The 21,739-nt window shown below is 34.3% G+C and overlaps 1 protein-coding gene across 4 annotated transcripts; it reads left to right on the top strand.

Annotated features, from left to right (window-relative positions):
• The first annotated feature begins 871 nt into the window (after positions 1–871).
• LOC148959672 (uncharacterized) lies at positions 872–19,805 on the top strand. 4 transcript variants are annotated; one of them, XM_089110272.1, is made up of 5 exons: positions 6,682–6,840; positions 7,385–7,423; positions 7,619–7,686; positions 8,005–8,126; positions 9,260–19,805. In XM_089110272.1, the coding sequence occupies exons 1-4, from the start codon at positions 6,682–6,684 to the stop codon at positions 8,036–8,038; spliced, it is 300 nt and encodes a 99-aa protein (XP_088966398.1). In that variant the 3' UTR covers positions 8,039–8,126; positions 9,260–19,805. The 4 variants fall into 4 exon arrangements, with proteins under 4 accessions (XP_088966397.1, XP_088966398.1, XP_088966396.1 ...); XM_089110271.1 differs by lacking the exons at positions 8,005–8,126; positions 9,260–19,805 and adding exons at positions 872–4,755; positions 5,075–5,196 and having other exon boundaries at positions 6,382–6,840; positions 7,385–7,801; XM_089110270.1 differs by lacking the exons at positions 8,005–8,126; positions 9,260–19,805 and having other exon boundaries at positions 7,619–7,759.
• The last annotated feature ends 1,934 nt before the right edge of the window (positions 19,806–21,739 follow it).

The raw sequence follows: 21,739 nt of genomic DNA on the forward strand, positions 1-21,739 counted from the left end.
TCCCCTTTTTCCAAACAGTTTGTATCCTCTTTGAAAAACTTGACCATTCCGGTAAGTGATATTACCTCCGCCATAACTTCTATATTGACTGACTAGGCTTTCCGAGCGCAAACACTTCAAGTGTCGATTCCAAGCAATTATTTAAGTACTGAACAGGATAGCACGATTTAATTGATATAAATACGCCAAGTGAACTTTGTAAAAGCAAGAATTTGGAAAAAAATTTGTTAATATAGACGTCAGCTAAGCTCGAACGTTTACAACCGCAGTATCTTGTTGACATTTATTCTGGTGCGCCTTGTTGCTACCAACGTATCTAGGCACGCGCTGATTGACCAATCAGGCGGCACTTCACTTAAAAGCCGAATAGAATTATACCACGAAATCTATGATCTTCTCCGCTGCTTCTCCACATATTACATCCTGCATGGCGACGATTCTCTTTTTGAGAGGCCTTTCACAGTTTAAACTCTTAAGCTGTCTTCCTGCTAGTTCAAGGGTTTAGATTTTTGGTGCCTATTTGCAATTTTCAGCTTCTCATTTGTAAGATTTATTAAGAGTTCAACATCCTGTAATTTAAATTCAATTTCGGTAGTTTTGGCATTTTCTGGGTCGTCCGGGGCGAAACCATTTTCATCAACACTAATACTGTTGCTTCTTTCTACAACAGAGATATATGAGCTTGGCTAGACTCTCTCTTCCTAAGGAGAAACAACTGAATGCTTTGAAACAGGGTGCAGCTTCAATAGGGAAAGATATACTCTAGTTATGTTATACCTGAATGTATCATAAAATGTAAGGTTGCTTTTGTTACAGAGTTACCTTGCAGCCAGAAGCAGATCCAGACTACAGCAGTAGCATGAGTCAGATTTTGCAGACCATGAAAATCTTTGAATAATAGTTTCTTTGTCAAATTCTTCAGAAATTTCTGCCCTAAATCTGCCCCCCCCCCACCGATATCTGTAATAGGACTGAAATCTAATCACCAATTCGTGCTAATTTTCTAATGATAATCTTCCTGTTTGCATATTTTGTAATCGCTGTTTAGAATCGTTAATTAGTTCATAATCTCAATACGAGTTGCACGCAATCTCTTGCTGTCGATCTACTCAAACCCCATTACATACCAACAGCATAGGTATGACAGATCATGTATTTTGCTGACTATCATTACGCTTATGCACAGCCCTTTCCCGTGGCGATTCTTTGTATTTATTTGGTCCGTATTTTCTGAATCCAGTAGCTTGTTTATCACCCGAGAGCCAATAACCACGTGCTTGAACTATGCAAACTTCTTGTAAACCAATCAGCGTTTACTTCACCTCTGCAATTTTGGCGCCATCATAGGTCAGATTTGAATTATGGAATAAAAAGCGGAGTTGACCTCTGCAGTTGTTTATGCAACCAATAAGAAGCCGAGTTGACCTATGCAATTGTTAACAGTAACCAATAGGATTAAAATTGGCCTTTGCAGTTTCTCCTTTGCAGTCTTTTTACTCATTTGAACTCGAAACATTGATCACAGTTTTAAACATGAATACTATAAATTCTCGTGTCCTGCTGAAGTTTTCAGCTAGCTAGCTTTGCAGGGCAGTTGATCTTCATTTAATAAAGGAAGTGATATTTTATTTCAAATCGTTGAATGTATAATTTGCTCAGTTAAACAGATTCTACCTCATGTTAGATTTAGTGGTAAGAGCCAGGCCACAAAGGTGTTAGGAAGCCTGGTCGTTGATGAAGTCATATAAACCTCTGATTATAGGATATTGGCTCGATATTAATGTGGGCACATGCTGCCACAAGGCTGCTACCCTTCCACTAGCACTCATTATTTTTATAAATCAAACCTTGGGCCTAGGAAAGACACATTTTTACAAAAAGTATAAAGGGCCTGCTGCCAAGTTTCTGTAGCTGATGGTATATCTTAGAGTTATCTTAATTTTCGGGAATATTAAATTGCGAATCGATTGGTGGTATTTGTTTTGGGGTATCACCTAGTAATGACGTCACTTTGACCGGTTGAAGTTTTGGCACATTTCTGTATTAGTGTAATTGTTCTGACAAGGCCCGATCTGCCATTTTGTGTTTTGATTTTCCAAGCTTTAATGCCATAACTCCTTTACTGTATGGAGTAAATAAGGGGCCATGGGCCATTTTGAAGGGTTTTACTAGGATCATCTGCTGGTGTCAGTTGTTTTTGAATTGGGCGTAGTTGTGACGTCATAGTGACGTCATAGCTTTGTTTTGATGATTTGTTACAGTTTCTTATTGAGTGTGATACTATACATCAAATAAATGATACCAAATGAAAGATCTCCTTGATGCAATTTTAATGGCACTGTTTCATGTGGGTTTACTTAAGCAATTGATGTTTCTAGGGCGTTTTTAATTTCTGGTACCGGAACGTCTATGTAACCGGGTCCCTCCCTCCATTTTGTGTTGCAGTTTCTAGGCATTATTTTCATAACTCTCAAACGGCATGAAGTATGTTTGGGGCCAAAGGCTCATTTTGAAGGGCTTTTCAAGTTTTTTCTGATCATTAATAATTTATAGAGAACCCCGTTTTGTTTTTTTCATTAATTAAAATATTATTATTTGCTTCTTTTCAGTACAGGACCAATCCAGAAATGGCAACGCGACGCTGTTTGGCCTATGTGCTGTATTCGCTTTGTGTTCTACAGTAATACGCAGACATAATTAGGGCATTTATCATACTGAACAATAATGGATTGATAAATATATTGTTGTTTAATGGTATCTAGTTGTGTTAACAGTACTGTCAATCATTCAATTCTGTTGAGATTCATCTCCTTGGAAATTGATTATGTTTTTGAATTAATTAGTGTTTTCCCTGTGAGCAGGCCTTTTCACATACGTTTGAAGAAGGCTGATTTTCTAATAAACATCCATCCATCCTTTATTGTTCCTTTGGCCTTACTAATTTTTCATTCCTCAATAGCTCCAGATTATCGATGATTGTAATTTTGATGAATGTTAAAATGTTGATATGTTGCAAAATTGGTTCAATTTATTGTTAGTGTAATTTGTTTGCATCACTAAAATAAATTGTCATTTCCCATGAGATGTTCTCTTTCATGTCGTTTCTCTATCGTGGATTGATCATGTGATTTATCTGTTTTAAAACTAAATTGAAAAATATCTCTGCCAAAGGAGTCTTTGAACATGTTAGGTGAGTATGTTAATTTTTTCGTTCTTAGCCAGTAAACTTAGAATTTAAAAAGAGATGCATTCCATGTTCGAAAAACAAACACAAACAAAGATTTTGTTTTTAAATTAGTTAATACGGATCAAGCAATGTTTGATTTCCGTTTGAGAAGGCAACTGAAAAGATAATGTTCGAGTCTAAATGTAAAAGTGCCCTTTCGATTTTTTAACATTAGGCTATCTACCTTAAAAGTTGACTGGAGAACACTTTATTATTGTGGGGAAATGGGGCCGCTAGCCCCTGACCCTTGCTTTCTTCTTGACCTTTCCTTTCTATTTACAAGCTATCTTTTATTGAGTTGAACTTTTTGTATGATTTTGATTGATGGTGATTGTTGCATGGCTTTTAAAACGAACATTAGAAGAGTAGAGATGCAAGAGTAGAAGTATCATGAAATTTGAACAAATTCAAGGCATCGAAGCAAATTCAAGGAATCAAAGCAAATTCAAAGAATCAAAGCAATATTAGAAAGAACTCTCAGGTGAAATTATGAACACTTATTTCCTATGAACGATGAACACACCCATGAACCCTCAAAAGTGAACAAAGAAGAAATTATGAAATTTATGCTTTAAATTACTTTATCTTTTTGAGTTAATATATACATTCCTCTTATATATAACGTAATCTTTCCTTTTGTTTTATTGAATCTTTGGAACATTTTGAACCCATTGGTAATTCTAATCCTTCAGCCAGAGGGGCGAATCTAGTACCTCTGGCCCCGAAATTGATCCTGAGAAGGATAATTTCTACAATTATTTCACAAAATCATATATTTTTTTAATAAATTGTAAATTGCACTCCTTTTCAATAAGAAGCAGTAGATGGAGCTCAAGGCAGGCTTTTCTTAATTTTTACGAAAAATCAGTGGCTGGAGTGAGTGATCTTGATTTGTTCCTTAATTTATAGGGTGTAAGCAGTGGAGTTGCTCTAGCTATTGCATTCTATGGAGTTGTTCAGGCCTTTATTGTCTTTTAAGATAGTGTTTGTAATTGTTTTTGAAAATTCATTGACAAGGTAACCCTGGATTGCAAAAATGCTCTAAAACTTTATCAATTAGGTTCGCAAAATTGTTCATAGTTGTTAACATTTTTATTATTGTTAACTAATCCACGGAGAGGCATGTTTTTCTTAGCAATGCCAGTATGAATTTCATAACTGTTTTACTTCTTCACAATTTAACATTGACAATGATTGATCTTAAGGTTTGATTTGTGTATAGGACAGTTTAGAAGTGAACATGCATTTCATCAACATCTTCTTTGAATGCTCCATATATAGAAGCTATTATATCAGGAAGATATAGTAGGTTTTTGATGTTTTTAAGCATGATTTTATGATTTTCAATGATACCTGCTCAGTTTGACGACAATAATTTCACCTTAACAAATGTTTGTTACTCTTTATGATGATAGGAAGCTTAATAGAGGTTGACTGTTTGCGTTAGAAATTTTGTAATATCTTTCAGGAAATCGTGAAAGAAAAAAAACAAAAAAAAGATGGATGTTGATGTCAGGGGAAGAAAGAAGGTATGATCTCATGACTTTGCATTATCTAACAGGAGTAAGAAACCTTTGCTCATTTTCTTATTGCCACAGGTAGTAAATATTTTTCAGCAAAATTAATATGAACTTCATAAGTGGACGTTCTGCTTGACCTGCATTTAGAGTTGAATTAAATTTTGTTATAATTTCACTTTCTTCCACTTGACTCCTTGACCATTAGGCTTTGTTGGAATCAATCAATAATGCATCAAGATGACTATTCTAAATTGCTCTTGGGAGTGAAGCTTGTGATTTAGACTGATTAGAACTGTAAATCTTGATATATTTATTGGATATTCTATAGATGCTGTCATACCAAAAGAAATTTGGCACAATGAAGCGCCAAATCTCAAAGCACTTTCAAATCCAAAGAAAATCCCCATTCATAATGGTGAATGGGGACAGGAAAAGATTGAAGGAGATAAGGTATTTATGACAATATATCCCTACTGTATTTTCATGCTTAGTGACACCTCTTCCCCCCCCCCCCTCTTCTACTCTCGTACAGCCGCTATTTCCTCTCTCGTTAAAGCTCTGCTTAAAATGGCTCTAGACACTTTTTTTTAAAATACCTAAATTTCTGCCGAGCCTTAATATTCTTAAAAACTTTCGATTTTGAGGCCAAGATTATTCTTAAATTATTCTTGCTCGACACAGGGTCTTAATTCGCCTTAAGAAAAACATTAAATCTTTCTGATGTGTTGCTTCATCCTGAATTGAGCAAAAACAAACAGAACAACAAATGTGATATTAAAATGCAAAAATGTAATTTTACAAATACGATCCTATTCAGATCTAGATAAAGGAAAGTTTTCAGTCTTGATGAAGGTTGAGCCTGGGATTATTCTTAAATTAATTTTAAATTTTAGCAATTTCGAGCCTCAATATTCTTATAGACTTTATGAGCTTGAATATTCTTATAGACTTTATGAGTTTCAATATTCTTGTAGACTAAAGTGTGTATTCTCAATAAACAAGCATTCAGTTTCTTTTTTACAGACATATATGTTCGTAAATGCTCCCCTTCATCTATGAGCCCATTTAATAATAAGCTACTAAAACCGTGTGGAGATATTAAGCACCTACATCTGCACAGATTTCAAATTATGTCTCTATGCCTAGACACCTTTTGGTGATATTATTGAGATAATTTCCTTTTTCATCTTAACAATACTCTCATTATTTATGAGAAATAAAGGTTGGTTTCTTGATGTTCTGAGACTACTCCAGTTTCTTGATGTTCTGGAAATTTCAATACTCATTGTTCTTAAAAGTTTCTTAATTATGGTGTCACGAGTGACCTTTTTTATCACATCAATAGATTCGCTTCCGTTATGTGTCTTAAGTTCTAGGCAACAAAGTATTTTTTCGTTTTTGTCTTAAGTTCTAGGGCAACAGAATAATAGTAGGGCAATGCTCTTGGATTTCACAAAATTTCGTTGCTCTCAGTTGTTCAAGTCACGATTATATATTTTCTTAATTTTCTAGCTTCGAGTACTACAGTTTCATAATATTTTTTACTGTCCAGCACTTATCAAAAAAATGAGTGTATTTCAATGTCTTTGTTGCATAATTAGTGTCGGCTAAGTAACGTTTCTCTTCTCCCTACAGACCAGGGATGACAATAATTGTCAAGTTCACAAAACCAAGTCACCAAAGACATAACAAGACAAAACAAACCCCCAAAGCGGGGCGAAATACATTTTTCATGCCGGTAGCAGGCCGGTCTTTAACCGTTAAATTTTTTTTGTTTGATGTTTAGTTCAGTAGTTTGTTTAGAGAATTTTTTTTTATTTTATAGATTTGTTATTTATTGTAAATTGTATATTAGCTTTTGGTTGTTGTGTTTGTTAATTAAATATTTTATAAATTATTGTTAGAACGAAATTGTGAACATTCATCTTCTTCCCCATGATAGGCAGCCAAAATGTTTTATATTACATTAAGTTACGTCTCAATAAAAGGAATGAGTATATAAATTTCTCTAAAGTTTGGTGGTGTAAATTGTCATTTATCTTTAAGAAAATGGATACAGAAAAGACAAACAAAGGACTTGTGGAGGAGATGGATGTATGATCTCATGTTTTATTATATCCTTAGTCTTGACTATGAACATTTTTGTTTTTTAATTATTCCACGGAGAGGCATGTTTCCTTTAGCAATGCTAGTGTGAATCTCAAAACTTCTTAACTTTGCTTAAATTTCACTTTTTCCACCCCATTGCTTGGACACTTAACTTTGTTGCAATCAATTGATAGTATATCAAAATGGTTATTCTAAATTGATATTTGGGTTTGAATTTTGTTTAAGACGCATTAGAATTGCACATTTTAATATCTTCATTTAGCGTAATATAGAACCTACCATACCAGCAACAGATTGGCACAGTCAAGCGCCATTTTGCTATGATTTTTTTTTCACTTTTCTCAATTGCCTAGCATGAATAATAATAAAACAGTGATTTTAAGCATCGTTTTCTGTTTTTTTATATTTAGTCAGTTTGACAACAATAATTTTACCCTATCAACCGTTACTCTCTACGTCTCAGAAATAATTATATATTTTCAAAATATTTTTTATAGTCTTTTGGTATAAATTTTCCCTTACCTTCCAGGAGGTAGAAAACGGAGAATCGCTGGCGGGGAAAAAGGAGGTATCATCGCATTCATTTCTATTAATTCACATGAATTTTTAGAAGCAGTGATTTTTAGAATAATTTTATGATTTTCGATGATATCTCGTCAGTTTAACAACAATAATTGTACCCTATCAACCGTTACCCTTCGTGATGATAGGCAGCTTAAAAAAGGTTGACTGTTTGCGTTACAAATTTTGGAATATCTTTTAGGAAGTGGAAAAAAAAGTAAAAAGAAAAGAGAGCAGCAGGTGGAAGTTGTCGTCGGGGGAAGAAAGAAGGTATGATCTCATGACTTTGTATTATCTAACAGGAGTAAGAAACCTTTGCTCATTTTCTTATTGCCACAGGTAGTAAATATTTTTCAGCAAAAATAATATAAACTTCATAAGTGGACGTTCTGCTTGACCTGAATTTAGAGCTCAATTAAATTTTTTTAAATTTACTTTCTTCCACCCGACACCTTAAACCATTAGGCTTTGTTGGAATTGATCAATAATTCATTAAAATGATTATTCTAAATTGATCTTGAGGGTTAAGCTTGTGGTTTAGACCAATTAGAACTGTCAGTTTTAATATATTCATTGGGTGTTTTGTAGGTGCTGCTCTACCAAACAAAATTGGGCGCAATGAAGCGCCTGATTTGTCAGTTGTTCCATCTTTCTAGGAAAACTCCATTCATAAGGTTGAATGGGGAGAGAAGACGGCTGAATGAGATAAGGTATTTATGACAATATATCCCTACTGTATTTTCATGCTTAGTGACACCTCTTCCCCCCCCCCCCCTTCTACTCTCGTACAGCCGGTATTTCCTCTCTCCTTAAAGCTCTGCTTAAAATGGCTCTACACACTTTTTTATAAGAATTCCTAATTTTTTGCCAAGCCTTAATATTCTTAAAAATTTTCAATTTTCAGCCCTAGATTATTCTTAAACTATTATTGCTCGACACAAGGTCTAAATTTGCTTTAAGATCAAAGAAAAACATTAAATCTTTCTGATGTGTTGCTGCATCATGAATGTAAGAAGAGCAAACAAACAAAATTTGATGTTAAAATACAAAATATAATTACACAAATACGATCCTATTCAGATCCAGATAAAGGAAAAATTTCATCTTGATGATGGTTGAGCCTGGCATTATTCTTAAATTATTTTTAAATTTTAGCAATTTCAAGCCTCAATATTCTTATAGACTCTATGAGCCTCAATATTCTTATAGACTATATTCTTATAAAAAAGTGTGTATTCTCAATAAAACCACCTTTCAGTTTTTTTTATATAAACATCGATGTTCGCAAATACTCATCTTCATCTATCAGCCTAATTATTAAAGGCTACTAAAACCGTGTAAAGATATCAAGCCCCTACATCTGCACAGATTTCAAATTATGTCTGTATGCCTATACACCTTCTTGGTGATATTATTGAGATAATTTCATTTTTCATCTTAACAATACACTCATTTTTTATGAGAAACAAAGGTCAATGTTGAGTACTCCAGTTTCTTAATGTTCTGGAAATTTCAATACTCATTGTTTCTTAAGAGTTTCTCAATTATGATATCATGTCAAAAGATTCGCTTCTGTTCTGATGCTGTATTTAGACGTGGGAAGTACATTTTTGCATTTGTGTCTTAAGTTCTAGGGCAACAGCTTTCTAGGGCAATGCTTTTGGATTTCACAAAAATTCGTTGCTCCCTGTTGTTTTAGTCACGATTTTATATTTTTTTTGCTTCGAGTACTGGAGTTTCATAATTTTTTTTTACTGTCCAGCACTTATAAAAAATGAGTGTATTTCAATGTCTTTGTTGCATAATAAGTGTCGGTTAAGTAACGTTTCTCTTCTCCCTACAGACCAGGGATGACAATTATAGTAAAATTTGTAGAAAGATCAAAGGCAACAAAAGAAAGATTTATAGAAAGATCGAAGACAACAAAAGAAACCCCCAAAAAAGGGGCAAAAACTACATCTTCTATGCCGGTAGTAGATTCTATATTCTTATAAAAAAGTGTGTATTCTCAACGAACCAGCCCTCAGTTTCTTTTATATAAACATCAATGTTCGGAAATGCTCCCCTTCATCTATGAGCCCATTAAATAATAAGCTACAAAAAGCGTGATAAGAGATTGAGCCCCTTGATCTGAACAGATTCCAAATTATGTCTCCATGCACACACACTTTGTTGGTGATATTATTGAGATCGCTTCATTTCTCATATTTACAATGTTTCAATATCTTTGTTGCATCTCACAAGTGGCAGCTCAGTAAAAACGTTTCTCTTCTCCCTACAGACCAGGGATAAGGATAATTGTCAAATTTTTAAAGAAAAAGTAAAAGCAAGAGAAGAGAGAAGAAAAAAAACTTGAGACACCCGGGGCCTCTTATAACTTCTCTGGGAATAATAAACTTTTCATTTATCATCATTATAAGTAGGTAGTTTGCTTTAAATTTATAGTTTGTTATTTTATTTATTTTCAAGATTTTAGATATTTTGTTAAGCTTAATTTGTGAATTGTATATATATTTAAAGATGTTCATAGTTGTTGTGTTTGTTAATTGTTCAAATAATAAAATTTTAAAATGAATATAAAGAATTCCACATTCTTTTTATATAGGCATTAAAACTTGATGAAATAGTAATAGTAAACCTTACCCTGTCGTTTTCTGTCAAATTATAAGACAAATATTTCTTTTTTGTGTAAATGTTAGTTTTTTCATTTAATGTTCATAGTTGTACTTTATATCAGTTTAAATTTAAGGTTTACTTGTGGTTATTCGAGATTTTGACAGAATGGGAAAAGCAAAATAATTACCTGGCTGTTTTTGCAGAAAATATATATTATATGCTAACAATTTATTGATTATTTGTTTATTAGTTTGATTTAATATTAATAGTTGTCAATATCAGTTTGAATTTAATGTTCATATTTAGGTGTTATCTTTGTGTTTAAGATTTTATAAAATAATTATAGATAATTTAATTTAAGATAATTTGTGCAGTTTAAAATATTTATAGAGAAATTAACAGAAAATCTTTTGTTGCTCTTTCTGTATCTAACTTTTAGGTCCTGATTGACGTTTAGTTCTTCTTGAAGTTGATTGTAAAAGGAAAATCTATAGAAATATTTCCAGTTCACAGCTACAAATATAATGAATTAGGAGATTGATTAGGGTTTGCAGTATAAAAGTGGCTGGCTAAAAAGATCATTGCCGCCTATTTTGTGTTCTAATTTCTAAGCTTAATTGACATAACTCACAAAAACTATAGAGTAGCTTAAGGGCCAAAGGCTCATTTTCAAGGTTTTTAACAAGAGTCACCTTGCAGCATATCGCTATTTACAAACTCAACTGTTTGTGATCCTAGCTCTAAAGAGTGCATGAAAAGAGGGGGCAGTATCTAAATAAAAAAGATCAGTGGGAGATGAAGGTTAGTCACAGTTGACATATTGCAAATAATATTGATAACAACAATAATAATATCACAGCAAAGTTGATGTGAAAAGAAATGTTGAAGTAATGTTACTAGAGACCACTAAAGCATTCATTTGCTGTGGTTTGTCAACAAATTTTAAAACTTGTCTGCAAATGAAGAATGGTTCACACATCTTGTCCACAAATTGGACCTTGAAACCCCCTCTGGAGCAAAAAAGCTGGTGACAGCCAGCCCAACTGATGGCCATTGGGTTGGTTCCTACCACCAAGATCGATGTGGCATCATAATAAATATGACTATTGTAAATTCTTCTGAACATAAATTTGAAGAAGCATTGATTTATAATCTTAATATACAGACATTTTCTTTCAGTTATCACCTTAAAAATCAGATCTGTTTAAGACCAGACCTGGAATGATATACTGAAGTTGTTTTGATAAATAAAAACATTGTTTGAAAATATGGCTAATTAATGACTTTCTCTTGAATCTGAAGGCGATAAATCTATTCCAGGTATGATTTGAATCATTTTCTGAGTATTTTTTCTTTTTAAAATTGTAAACTAAAGCTTTGTATGGAAACCTTCCAGTTTGTCATTGATTGTTTTTCATTCATTTCCTAGTTGATAAGGAAGAAGCCACTATAGAAGAAATTCCTCTTGAGTCAACTGATGCATTGAAGCAATTCAAGAAGAAAAGTCATGTCAAACATCTGCTTACCTTTCTTTGTACATGCAAAGAAAAAACCTTAGAAAATTGCTACAAAGAAAGAGGTGAAAAATCTGTGTATTGAATAATAATTGTGTATTCAAAAGAGTTCTACAACAACAAAGAAAACGACTAAGCTTTAAAAAGTTTATAAGGCATTTCAAAAATTGGAAGGGGTAATCTCCTCTAACTTATTAGATTTTATTAAAAACAGCTGGCCCTCTCTTTGAAAAAAAGAAAGGGAGACAATATGATAAAGCTTTCAAAGCCTGGCCTTTAACGTTTTATCACATCAGTGGAAAGGCATACAGATTTCTTGCCAAGCTCCTTAATTTACCTTCAAAATCATTATCAACCAAACTTGTCTCTAGATTTGCTTCAGATGTTGGCTTTTCGATTTGTATGTTCTCAGACAATGTGTTCAAGTTATGTCTGACAATGCTAGAATTTGCACTCTGGTCATGGATGAAATTTCATTGAAGTCCCTTTTCTTTTACAATGTAGTTCAGGACCCTATTATTGAGTTTGAAACTCTTGATGATGGTAGTCTTGTTGCTAATTCCTTGTTAGTACTTATGGCCTGTGGTGTTCTTGAAAACTGGAAGCAGCCTGTTGCATAATACTTTGTGAATGAGGCTTGTAGCAGTGCTAAATTAGAGAGTTTTGTAGATGAAGCTCTTGTGCAGTTAGAGTCAATTGGTTAGAAGGTTGAAGTAAGTGATCAGGGATCCAACTTTTCAAGTTTCTATGATGCTATGGGATTCACAGTAGATAGGCCATATTTTCAAATGCATGGCAAACAAGACTCTCCATTTTTGATCCAACACATTTGTTAAAGTCAAAAAGGCACAATTTATTGAAGAACAATTTTACTTTTGATGGAAAAACTGTGTCTTGGTCAGATGTTAAATCATTTTATTGAAAAGAGAAGAAGCTTGCAAAAAGAACTAGACCTAAGCTGACAGATAAGCATATCAATCCAGCACAATTTGCAAAAATGAGTGTAAAGCTAGCAGCACAAGTATTCAGCCATCCAGTTTCTGCTGGGTTATTTACATATGTTACACTTCAACGATTGCCATCTACAGCCTTTCTAAATTTGATTCAATCTTTGATTGTTGCAACTCATTAAGTTTCAGGGATAATGAAATATCTCAACGGCCTTTAACTGCTTCCTCTCCTTACCTGAAAGAAATGGAAGATGGCATAAGATTTTTACAGTCAATAAAAGTAGTTAATGGAGCAACAGAAGATAACCATACAAATAAATTAAGGTGTTTAAAAGGCTGGTGCATTGCATTGAAGGCAATTTCGAAATTGTGGCATAAATTAAATGAAGAGCATGATGTCACCTTCCTGGTTACAAGACAGCTTGACCAAGATCTCCTTGAAATATTTTTTGGATTCTGACAATCCAACCCCAAACCAATTCAAAAGTACATATCGTAGGTTGTTCCTCACAAATCTTTTAACAATCTCAGCTGCCAATTGTGAGCAAGATGAAAATGAACCCCTTGCACAGTTATAAGATATAAGAGAGCTCCCAGAGGTTCATGTTGTCGAAAAGTCACTTAAAATGATTTCCAATGACTACATCAATGAGCAAGTTTTCAAAGATAATGCTATGGCATATGTTGCTGGTTATTTGCTGCGCAAAACATACAGGAAGCACAAATGCGAAAAGTGTTCTGTTCTCTCAAATAACAATGGAAGGTAAAACCAGAATGTATTTATGATGTTTAAGGCTTATGAGTCTAGCAGTACATTTTCTGGACTTGTTGTACTATCTGCTGACATATTTGCCTGTGCCAAGAAATTGAAAGATGCTTTTAAGGAATATTTCAGCAATATATTGCAAACATCTGGGATTGGAAAAGGGCTGAAAGAGATTCTTGCCACCATAAACGTGAATGTTCCAACATTTTGACATGTTTTTTTTATGGAACTTTTCATTATTGTCTGAAGTATGTTAACAGAGAACTTGTAGCAACAAAGAAAAAGAATATAAAATACAAAGAGAAGAATAGAGCCTCTTGTCTGCCTTTTGACTTATGAATGTTGCTTAATATTATATAAATGTGTGAGTTGCTTGGTTCAATGGAATGATCATAATTTCTTTTTGATGTCGTAAACTGGACCTCGATTCTGACCAAGCAAGGTATTGTCATTAACATTCGTCAACATTCATCTTTTGCCCTCCACTAATGTGATAATTCTTTGTTCGCGTATTCTAAAACAGATTCTTTCTAAATTTTTAAAAAAACAATTTATTTAAAATCTTCGCATATAATGTATCTAATAGGATGTTGCACACAGTCACTATTATAAGTAATTGCTTCATCCCAATAAAAAGGTCCGGTCTGCAGCTGACAACTAAAAATTCATTTTAGTCGTTTTTAAATATTCAAAATTTGTACTGGCCACTTTTTACCTCCCAGACTGTTCGTATTTTTTTGCGCAGAGAAGTTACAAGACTTTATGTTCTCAGCGAAACAGAAACTTTAGTCTAGCTTACGTCGAGTTGCACTGAGGAGCCCTGAAATTGGGCAAAACCAGAATTAGCTTTCGAATGACTAAGAATACATACCTTTGTAGATTATTTCCAAATTTGATGACAATGAAATGTAAACTTTTAAGCCATTATTCACTCTTTATATCACCGCAGCAACTGATCCAGGTGGTCGGCATTCGTCCTCCAGAGCTCTGAATCAAAACGAGTTTATGGCAGAAAGCTATTGGTTTTTTTGTTCTAAATTTGTGCACGCAAACATCAAAGGTGTTCACCTTCTGCGTATTTTATATTTTTGAGAAACCTTTTTTGAGATAAACATATTAATGTATGCAATCAATTTTGTTAAGAATAAGAGTTGAAATTTAAAAATCACTTCACTCTCCATATTTTAAAACTCAACCTCTATCAAAGGAGAAGAGAACAGAAATTTATTTGAGAGTAAAGGCTTGTGTGTTTTTAAAGGTTGGCTTAATTAGCAACAAAAATATAATGCTGTATATAGCTTTCAAAAGAATGTTTGATACATTTCTGTTCTTTCAAAAATTGCTTTATTTGGTTTATTGCTTGAAACTTGCATACCTAGTTTCAGGAATTCTGTTGTGACAAGACTTCAAGTCATGGAAGACAATGGTTTTGCTTCTAATAAAAAATTTCACAAATGTGAAAACGTTTCAAAGATTCTTTGACAACTAGAGCAGTTACTTTGAAAAAAAAATCAGTTTTGGTCAAAATCTGAATAATCAGAGACATTTTTGTCACACTCGAAAACAGTTGTGTCCAATTGATGTTCAATATCTGCCAAGAGATTGCTTTCAGTTGGTAAACCTATCATTGAGTCGTCACGCACTTCCATCCATTAAGAAGGTATTTCGCCAGCTGCATTTTGATTTTCTTCAGGAAACTGCAGTTGCATCTCACCCACATCAATATCTGGGAACACTTGCCCTAACATGTACAATATGTTCTCCATACTTCTACTTTAGACATCACATCTTCCAATGTAAATATCTGATTGCAATTTTTTCAAAAATTGATTTACTTGAAACTCTGAAAATTCAAAATCAGGCACAACATAGGACATTGTTTTACCTTGCCTACTTTGGATGTTCTGCATTTTCTGCAAATAGTGATTGCAATTCATTGATCTTTGATTTTGGTACTTCTCTATTTCTAGATGTTTCCTTTGTATTTATTCTCAGTCTATATTGCAAAGCATCCTCACAATTTGCATCACATTCACATTGCAAAGCACATTAATCACAGCATGAACAAGGACTTTCCTTTTCAACTTTCAGACAGCCTAACCATTTTGCAATAGTTAGTCTACTTTCAGAGTAAAGATACTCCTTCATGTCATCTTCACACCTACTTGTCAACAAATTGTTGTTAAGAAGATGACAAAAACTTCCTTCCCCATCTCGTCCTGCTCTGCCACACTCCCAAACATATGATTCAATATTCTTTGAAGGTCCAATATGAATCACCTTATTGAAAGAAGCACAGTTTACCCCATGCTGAATGCAACTGTGCATATCATCATGTGCAAATGGCTTTCTTTCTTTGAGGCTTGGTCAATGATATGTCCCCTTACTTGAGCTGGAGTTCCAGCATGGAACATCTCAACCAGACGCTTTTGGTGTTTCTTAACCATATTCAAATACAGCTTCATTTCAAGCTGTCCAGAAAACATTTGCCAAAGGAGAGCACATTGTTTTCCTGATTGACAATAAATGATAACCCGGTCGGAATGTTCCATTCTGGCAGATAAATCATTTACAATGTCATTAAATTTCTCTTCCAAATTTAACTCATTTGAGGTATAAGTTGACATAAACTTTATGTTTTTTTCCACTGGGCTCTTCTCAACACAATAACAATCTGTGACTCCCTTCCTTAGTGTTCTTTGTCACAGTTGTTGCAGTTGCTGTAAAAACTGCAACTTTGATGCTTGAGTCCAATAGTAGGCGAAATTCATACAAATTGCGGTACCACTTTCGAAATGGTGAATTACTTGCAGATGCATATCCCCTGAAAGTAAAGCAGTTACTGAATTCAAATCTTATTGATAACAAATGTGCCTACAGACCAGATTAAAATGCCTATCTGTCATTAACTCTAAAGAATTTAGCATACACTTCAGTATGAGAATTTTGGACTTTTACCACCTAACTGTAATTTGTAGGTATGTGAGGAGGATTTTAAGCTAGCCTATATGGTAATAAAAATAGCCCTTTGTCAAAGAGCTTGAAAATCATAAATATCACCAGCACGTGATTATTGTGCTTAAATTTGGTTGGGTCCTTAAAATCTCCAACCAAATACTGAAATTCAATACAAATACAAACTTGGCTAAAATACAATGCCAAGAAAAAGGCGAGATTTATTGCGGAACGTCTCAGAGCACAAAAACGGACTCTAATTTGCAGACTTTTCAAGGGCGCTAACAAGTTCCGTATTGGCTCTCTTTTGCAACAGATAGTAGAGTCTGCATGCAGGCTAAAAAAACTATGCTTACAAAAATTTTGTTTGGAGGGGTCAACCAGACAACAAGCTAGAGGGTATCCAAAATATAATATCTGAAGGTTCAAAAATGATTAAAGATGCCAAACGCAATTACTTCCTAAAGGCAGGTCAATCCTTGGCAAATCCTGAGACCAGTAGTAAAATCTATTGGACACTGATAAACACTGTTCTGAACAAAATAAATATTCCAATAATAGCACCTCTTCTAGGCACTGGCCCTGTTCCCAGTCCGGGGAACAGGTTATATTCGAGATACGTCCTTATTTCAGGGAAGTACATTGTTATTTTATTATTGTAAAATAACTCGAAATTCATAATTTCCCTTTTTTGACGAATTTTAGCCGTGATGACAGATGAACACGCTTATAATGTATTCAACGTGGTTGTTGTTGCTCCAGACCCTCTCCATGAGATTAGAAATTCGATAAGCGCTTTAACTGCCTTGGTGAAAGCCTTTGTCAAAAAACAAAACACAAAAGGGGCCTTCAATCATAATGTCCTTAGACAAAGGGCCAGAAAAAGGAAATTTCCTGACGAGGTAGACGAGGATGCACTTTCTTTACACTCTAAAAGCTTTGCATCTTGTAACGCCTCTGATGTGTCCCAACATACCAGCTTTAGTGCTGAGGAGACTGTCTTTTGGAATAAAGAAGTGTGTATGTGTGAATAAGGAAGTTTTCCTAGAAAGACTGTAAAAAGGCATTATTGAGAAAACGAAGTTTTAAAATGAAAAATTAACAAAACTGCTTGTTTGTTGCAACCAGCCAATAAATGGATCACCCAATCCTTTTTATTTGTGATATCAAAGTGGTGATATCAAAGCCCAAAGGGTGATATCAAAGTGGCTTTATCATTTTTAGAGGGATGGGCATTGTTATTTCAATGTTTTCTTCACTTGAACACGGGACATTTTGAGGAGATATACCTTTTCTTTGCTTTCTCTTTGATGCTTCTGCACTCTTATTTGTTGAGATAGCTTTCAATGTTTTTCCTTGATGATCAAAACCACCTGCTTCATAATCTTCTCTTGTTTCCTTAACTGCTTTCTTTTTCATTGTCTTTTTCTTTATTCTGTATAGCTTGTATTTTTTGATATTTTCTGCCTTGTATTTTTTTCTAATTTCGTCTTCTCTTTGCAGCATTCTCAAGGGTTTGAAGCCAACATTTTCTATGCCAGCAGCTCTCAACAAAGCTTTCTTTGAACCAGCTCAATTGTTAAAGGTGCCCACAGTCTCTCCAACAGCTAATAGCAATCTTTCCTTGCCACAAAAATAGTTTTTGAACATTTGGACCACAATACGTTGTGACAGCTTTCATTTGAATTCTGAGTCAGTCCAAGTTGACATTTTGATAAGAGTCAATGTCAGTTAATTTGTCGGGCAATCTTGTTGGCTCAGAATATTGATTTGTACCCTTTAATTTATCTTGGGCACCATGATACAACATGATTTTGTATCTTGTGGACAAAGTTTATGTTGAATTTCAAGAGACACGTTTGGATTGGATATTGAATGGTGATAAATTGACCAGATTGCATTTTTGGTGTCTTCAACTGACTTCTTTGCATTTTCTCTTATAGCTTTCCCAAAAAACCTTTGAAAAGAATCAATTCTATCTTGTGTCAGTCGCCCTTTGCCCCGAACAGTCTTCCCATCTGCCAGCTTTTTCCCTTTCATATCACGTACAAGATTTCGCAGTGCATTGCCCATTCTTTTCTGGATATGTCCAAGACACTCCTTTTTTTATACGATATCTCTCACCAAACATTTCCTTGACTTTCTCACTCACAACTTGAAATGTACTGCTATCTCCATCTCCAACAAAAGTGGTGTATTTGAGTTTTCTCTTTTGAATTGAGCAACAAAAATTTCTTGCTGCCCCAGCAGCTTCCATTACTCCAGAGGATCCTTCAAAATTGATGGAAAGTATGTTGCTTGTGTTTTTCCTTCCATTGAAGAAATTGCTCACTGTCCTTTTGACTTTTCTCATGTACACAACGTTCCTTGCAAAATAATGAAAAGACTTCATAATCTACAATCTCGCCTGTCAAAACCCCAATCACAACACTTTGAAGAATATCCTCTCTTCTGCCAGGATCCATCAACGGATACAGCTACAGGAACAGCATTATCTTCATCATCATCAGTAATTTCAGGATCTCCTCTGAGCATCAAGTTTAGCAATTGATTACCTGCATCTATCATTAAATTTTCTGCCTCTTCTACTGCAGCTAAAGCAGAGATCTTTAGATGCTTATTGTAAGCATTGTTGGTTACAGGTGGAGGCATGTTCATCATGCCACAAAACCTAGCCAAACTCTTTCTTCCACCCTTTAGAGTATTCACTGCCAGTACTGATCTACGGTTCACTTCAAATGCACCTACCTTGATATTCTTGCTGGTGTTAAAGGAAACTAAATTCAGTCATGATGAACACTTCAGGCTTAGTTGTAATGACAAACAATCTCTCTTTTCTTCGGCTGAGAATAAGGTGAATGTAGCCTTCTTTTTCAGGCAAATCTTGCAAGCAACGGCATCATTTGAAAAATTTTCAAGACAGGCAAGGTCTTTAATTGCACAACCATTGGCAGTTTTTGTTTTCCTTACAGGGCCTAACCCTTCAGCTTTTGCTTTTTCTCTTGTTACATAACGAATGTTCTGCAAATCTTCTGTAAATGAGCTGTTCAGAAGCTTTCTATCCGTTGCTGTAGTCAGATATCAGCACTGAAAAGATTAACTGCTGCAGCAGTTGACAATCTTGGCCTAACACCATTGGTTGTTTCTTGACTCGTCAAATTCCTCAAAAACTGCTTTTGAACTCCTCTGTAACCTTTTTTCTACTTTTCTTTTGCTCCTTCGCCTTTCTAAACTTACTTGGTGCCATTAACCAGATATTATCAATAGTAAAATACAAAAACTTCTCTCGATACACGCTACAAATATGACAACAGAGATTAAAACCCAAAGGTTGCTATGGCTGCTAAGATCAATCCCTCACACAGGGTCCCAAGGCACATAGAGAGAAAACACAGGGACCCAGAATGTAAAATTTTGAAAAGGGAGGTCGGAGAAGAGGGGAAAACTAGTTTTTTAACCCTAGCAACCAGTTAATTTTCGTTGCTAGGGAATTTTTCTTATAGTTAGGGATGAGATTAGGGATCAAAAACTTTCGTTTTTAGGAACTTAATGTTCTTTATGCTAAAAATGGAAAGCAATATCAGATTCTGCATAGATTGTTGTACCAGAAAAATATGTAATCAAAAATCAGTATTTTTTGCCCTAACTACTTTTAAAACTATAGTACCCTCTCATTTCAATTCTCTTCCTTGTTTTCTTACTACTGTGCCAGAAAAAAGTAAGGGCGTGGCATAAATTTGAAGGAAGGGCAACAATAGGAAGTTACCCATCTTCTGTTTTTTTTCAATTTTGTCTTCACGCTGTTGTAGCTCTACATCAATGGCATTTTAAAATTATTTCTTTATTCAAGGAAATGTGGTTAAGTTCGCTACATCATGTCTGTGGTCGACACAAATGGGCAAACTAATGTTGTAAGTATGATGAGATACTTGATGATGAAAAGGAAACACTAAAGAAAACTTCAAAGAAAATAACTGCATTGCTTGAAATAATTCTTGATAAGAAGCTCTTACAATCACTGCAGCATTATACTTACTTTCGGTAAGCTACAGAGTTTGCACCTTCACCATTGTGTTAATAATAAAAATGTAAAGAAAATACCTTTTGCCATTTTATTGCCAAACCTGGCAACTTCAAGAATGAATATCATCAGATGTTGATCTTATTTTTGGGTAGTCATGTACACTGTTGCAAATTTCATTGTGTTCTCAGTGTTGTAATCTAGAGTTATTTGATGTAGGGTTTGATGCTACTAGATAATTCCTTGGTTATCTACTTTCCTTGCACATTTTAAATGTACAATCACATTGTTGGATGAAGAATTTTTGTGAAATGTTCATTGACTTTATTCCAATTTTTCGAAATGTTTCTAGACACACTAGTCCAGTTGACAACTTTAAGAGTTTGTTGCTCAATTATGTACCAAAGAGGAATGCATTCGAGTCAGCAAAATTTTTCCAGCATAATTATTTTCTCAGTAAGTGGGCTAGGAGTTGCATTTATTGCCTATGTGTAAAAAAATTTGTTGTTTAAAGATGCTGGATCAGATGCCAACACAATGCATTTGTATTTGTTGTAATTCTAAGAAATGATCCACAGAAAGAAAGCTTAAAAACCTATTTGAAAGGAGATTTGGTGCAAAAGTGTAGCATATAAAGTAGCACATCTGCCAAATATTAAGACTAAGACAGTTTACAGACAAAAAGAGTTATAAGAAGAGTATTCTTCAGAAAGAGCATACTGATAATCAATAAGGCCTGTACTGCATATGTTTTAAAATATTTTCATCGAAATTTCAGATACCCATATTACATCACACGGTGTTATGTAGCTGGTATTGACCACAATTTCCACATTAGCAGACAACAAGCCAAAACTAAAACTGGGAAGCCAATTTACATGAGAAAGTATTGCAAACGTACCAGACACTGGCATCCTCAACCTGTGAAAGAGGCAAAGAATCAATATATTTGCCTCACCTTATGGCCAAAGTTTTATATCAGCGTTATGCTGATGAGGAATCATCATCAAGAAGTGCAGAAAGGCTCCCTACAGACCCCAAAAGAATAGCTCCCACAATTGGAGGTCTTGGAGACCCACCAACAACAGTTGATCTTGTTGAAAGCAGAAAATGAAAATTTAAAAAAATAGCCACTGATGAAATAAATATATTGACCGAGTTACATTTTTAAAACAAGGATGGAGTGGTATCAAAAGTATTAATCTAATACAAGTTTTATTAGGAAACTTCAATGCTCTAAAACACAAAACAATTATTGTGCCTTCTGTATGCTACCATATTCTTACAAAAAGTTTTTGCTTTTCCCTCCATTCAATGAAAAATTTTGTAATCCCACTAAAATTATTTAAATGTGCCATTGTTCACTCCATGCACTGTTCAACAACTGTAGCCTTGATGTTAAACTGTGAATAATGGGTGATAAAAGTTTATCATTTCTAACAGCTCAAGGGCAACTGTCAACCAAAGAGATGGTGGACAAAGCATCAGATTAGCATAAAAA

This window comes from Rhopilema esculentum, chromosome 9 (genome assembly GCF_057945365.1).
Source record: "Rhopilema esculentum isolate cy_ngs chromosome 9, ASM5794536v1, whole genome shotgun sequence".
Classification (NCBI taxonomy): Eukaryota; Metazoa; Cnidaria; class Scyphozoa; order Rhizostomeae; family Rhizostomatidae; genus Rhopilema; species Rhopilema esculentum.

Coding starts and splice junctions, on each gene's coding strand:
- LOC148959672 (XM_089110270.1), top strand. CDS start 6,682: ATGATAGGCAGCCAAAATGTTTTATATTACATTAAGTTACGTCTCAAT. Junction 6,841..7,384: donor GACTTGTGGAGGAGATGGAT/GTATGATCTCAT, acceptor CTTACCTTCCAG/GAGGTAGAAAACGGAGAATC. Junction 7,424..7,618: donor CGCTGGCGGGGAAAAAGGAG/GTATCATCGCAT, acceptor AATATCTTTTAG/GAAGTGGAAAAAAAAGTAAA.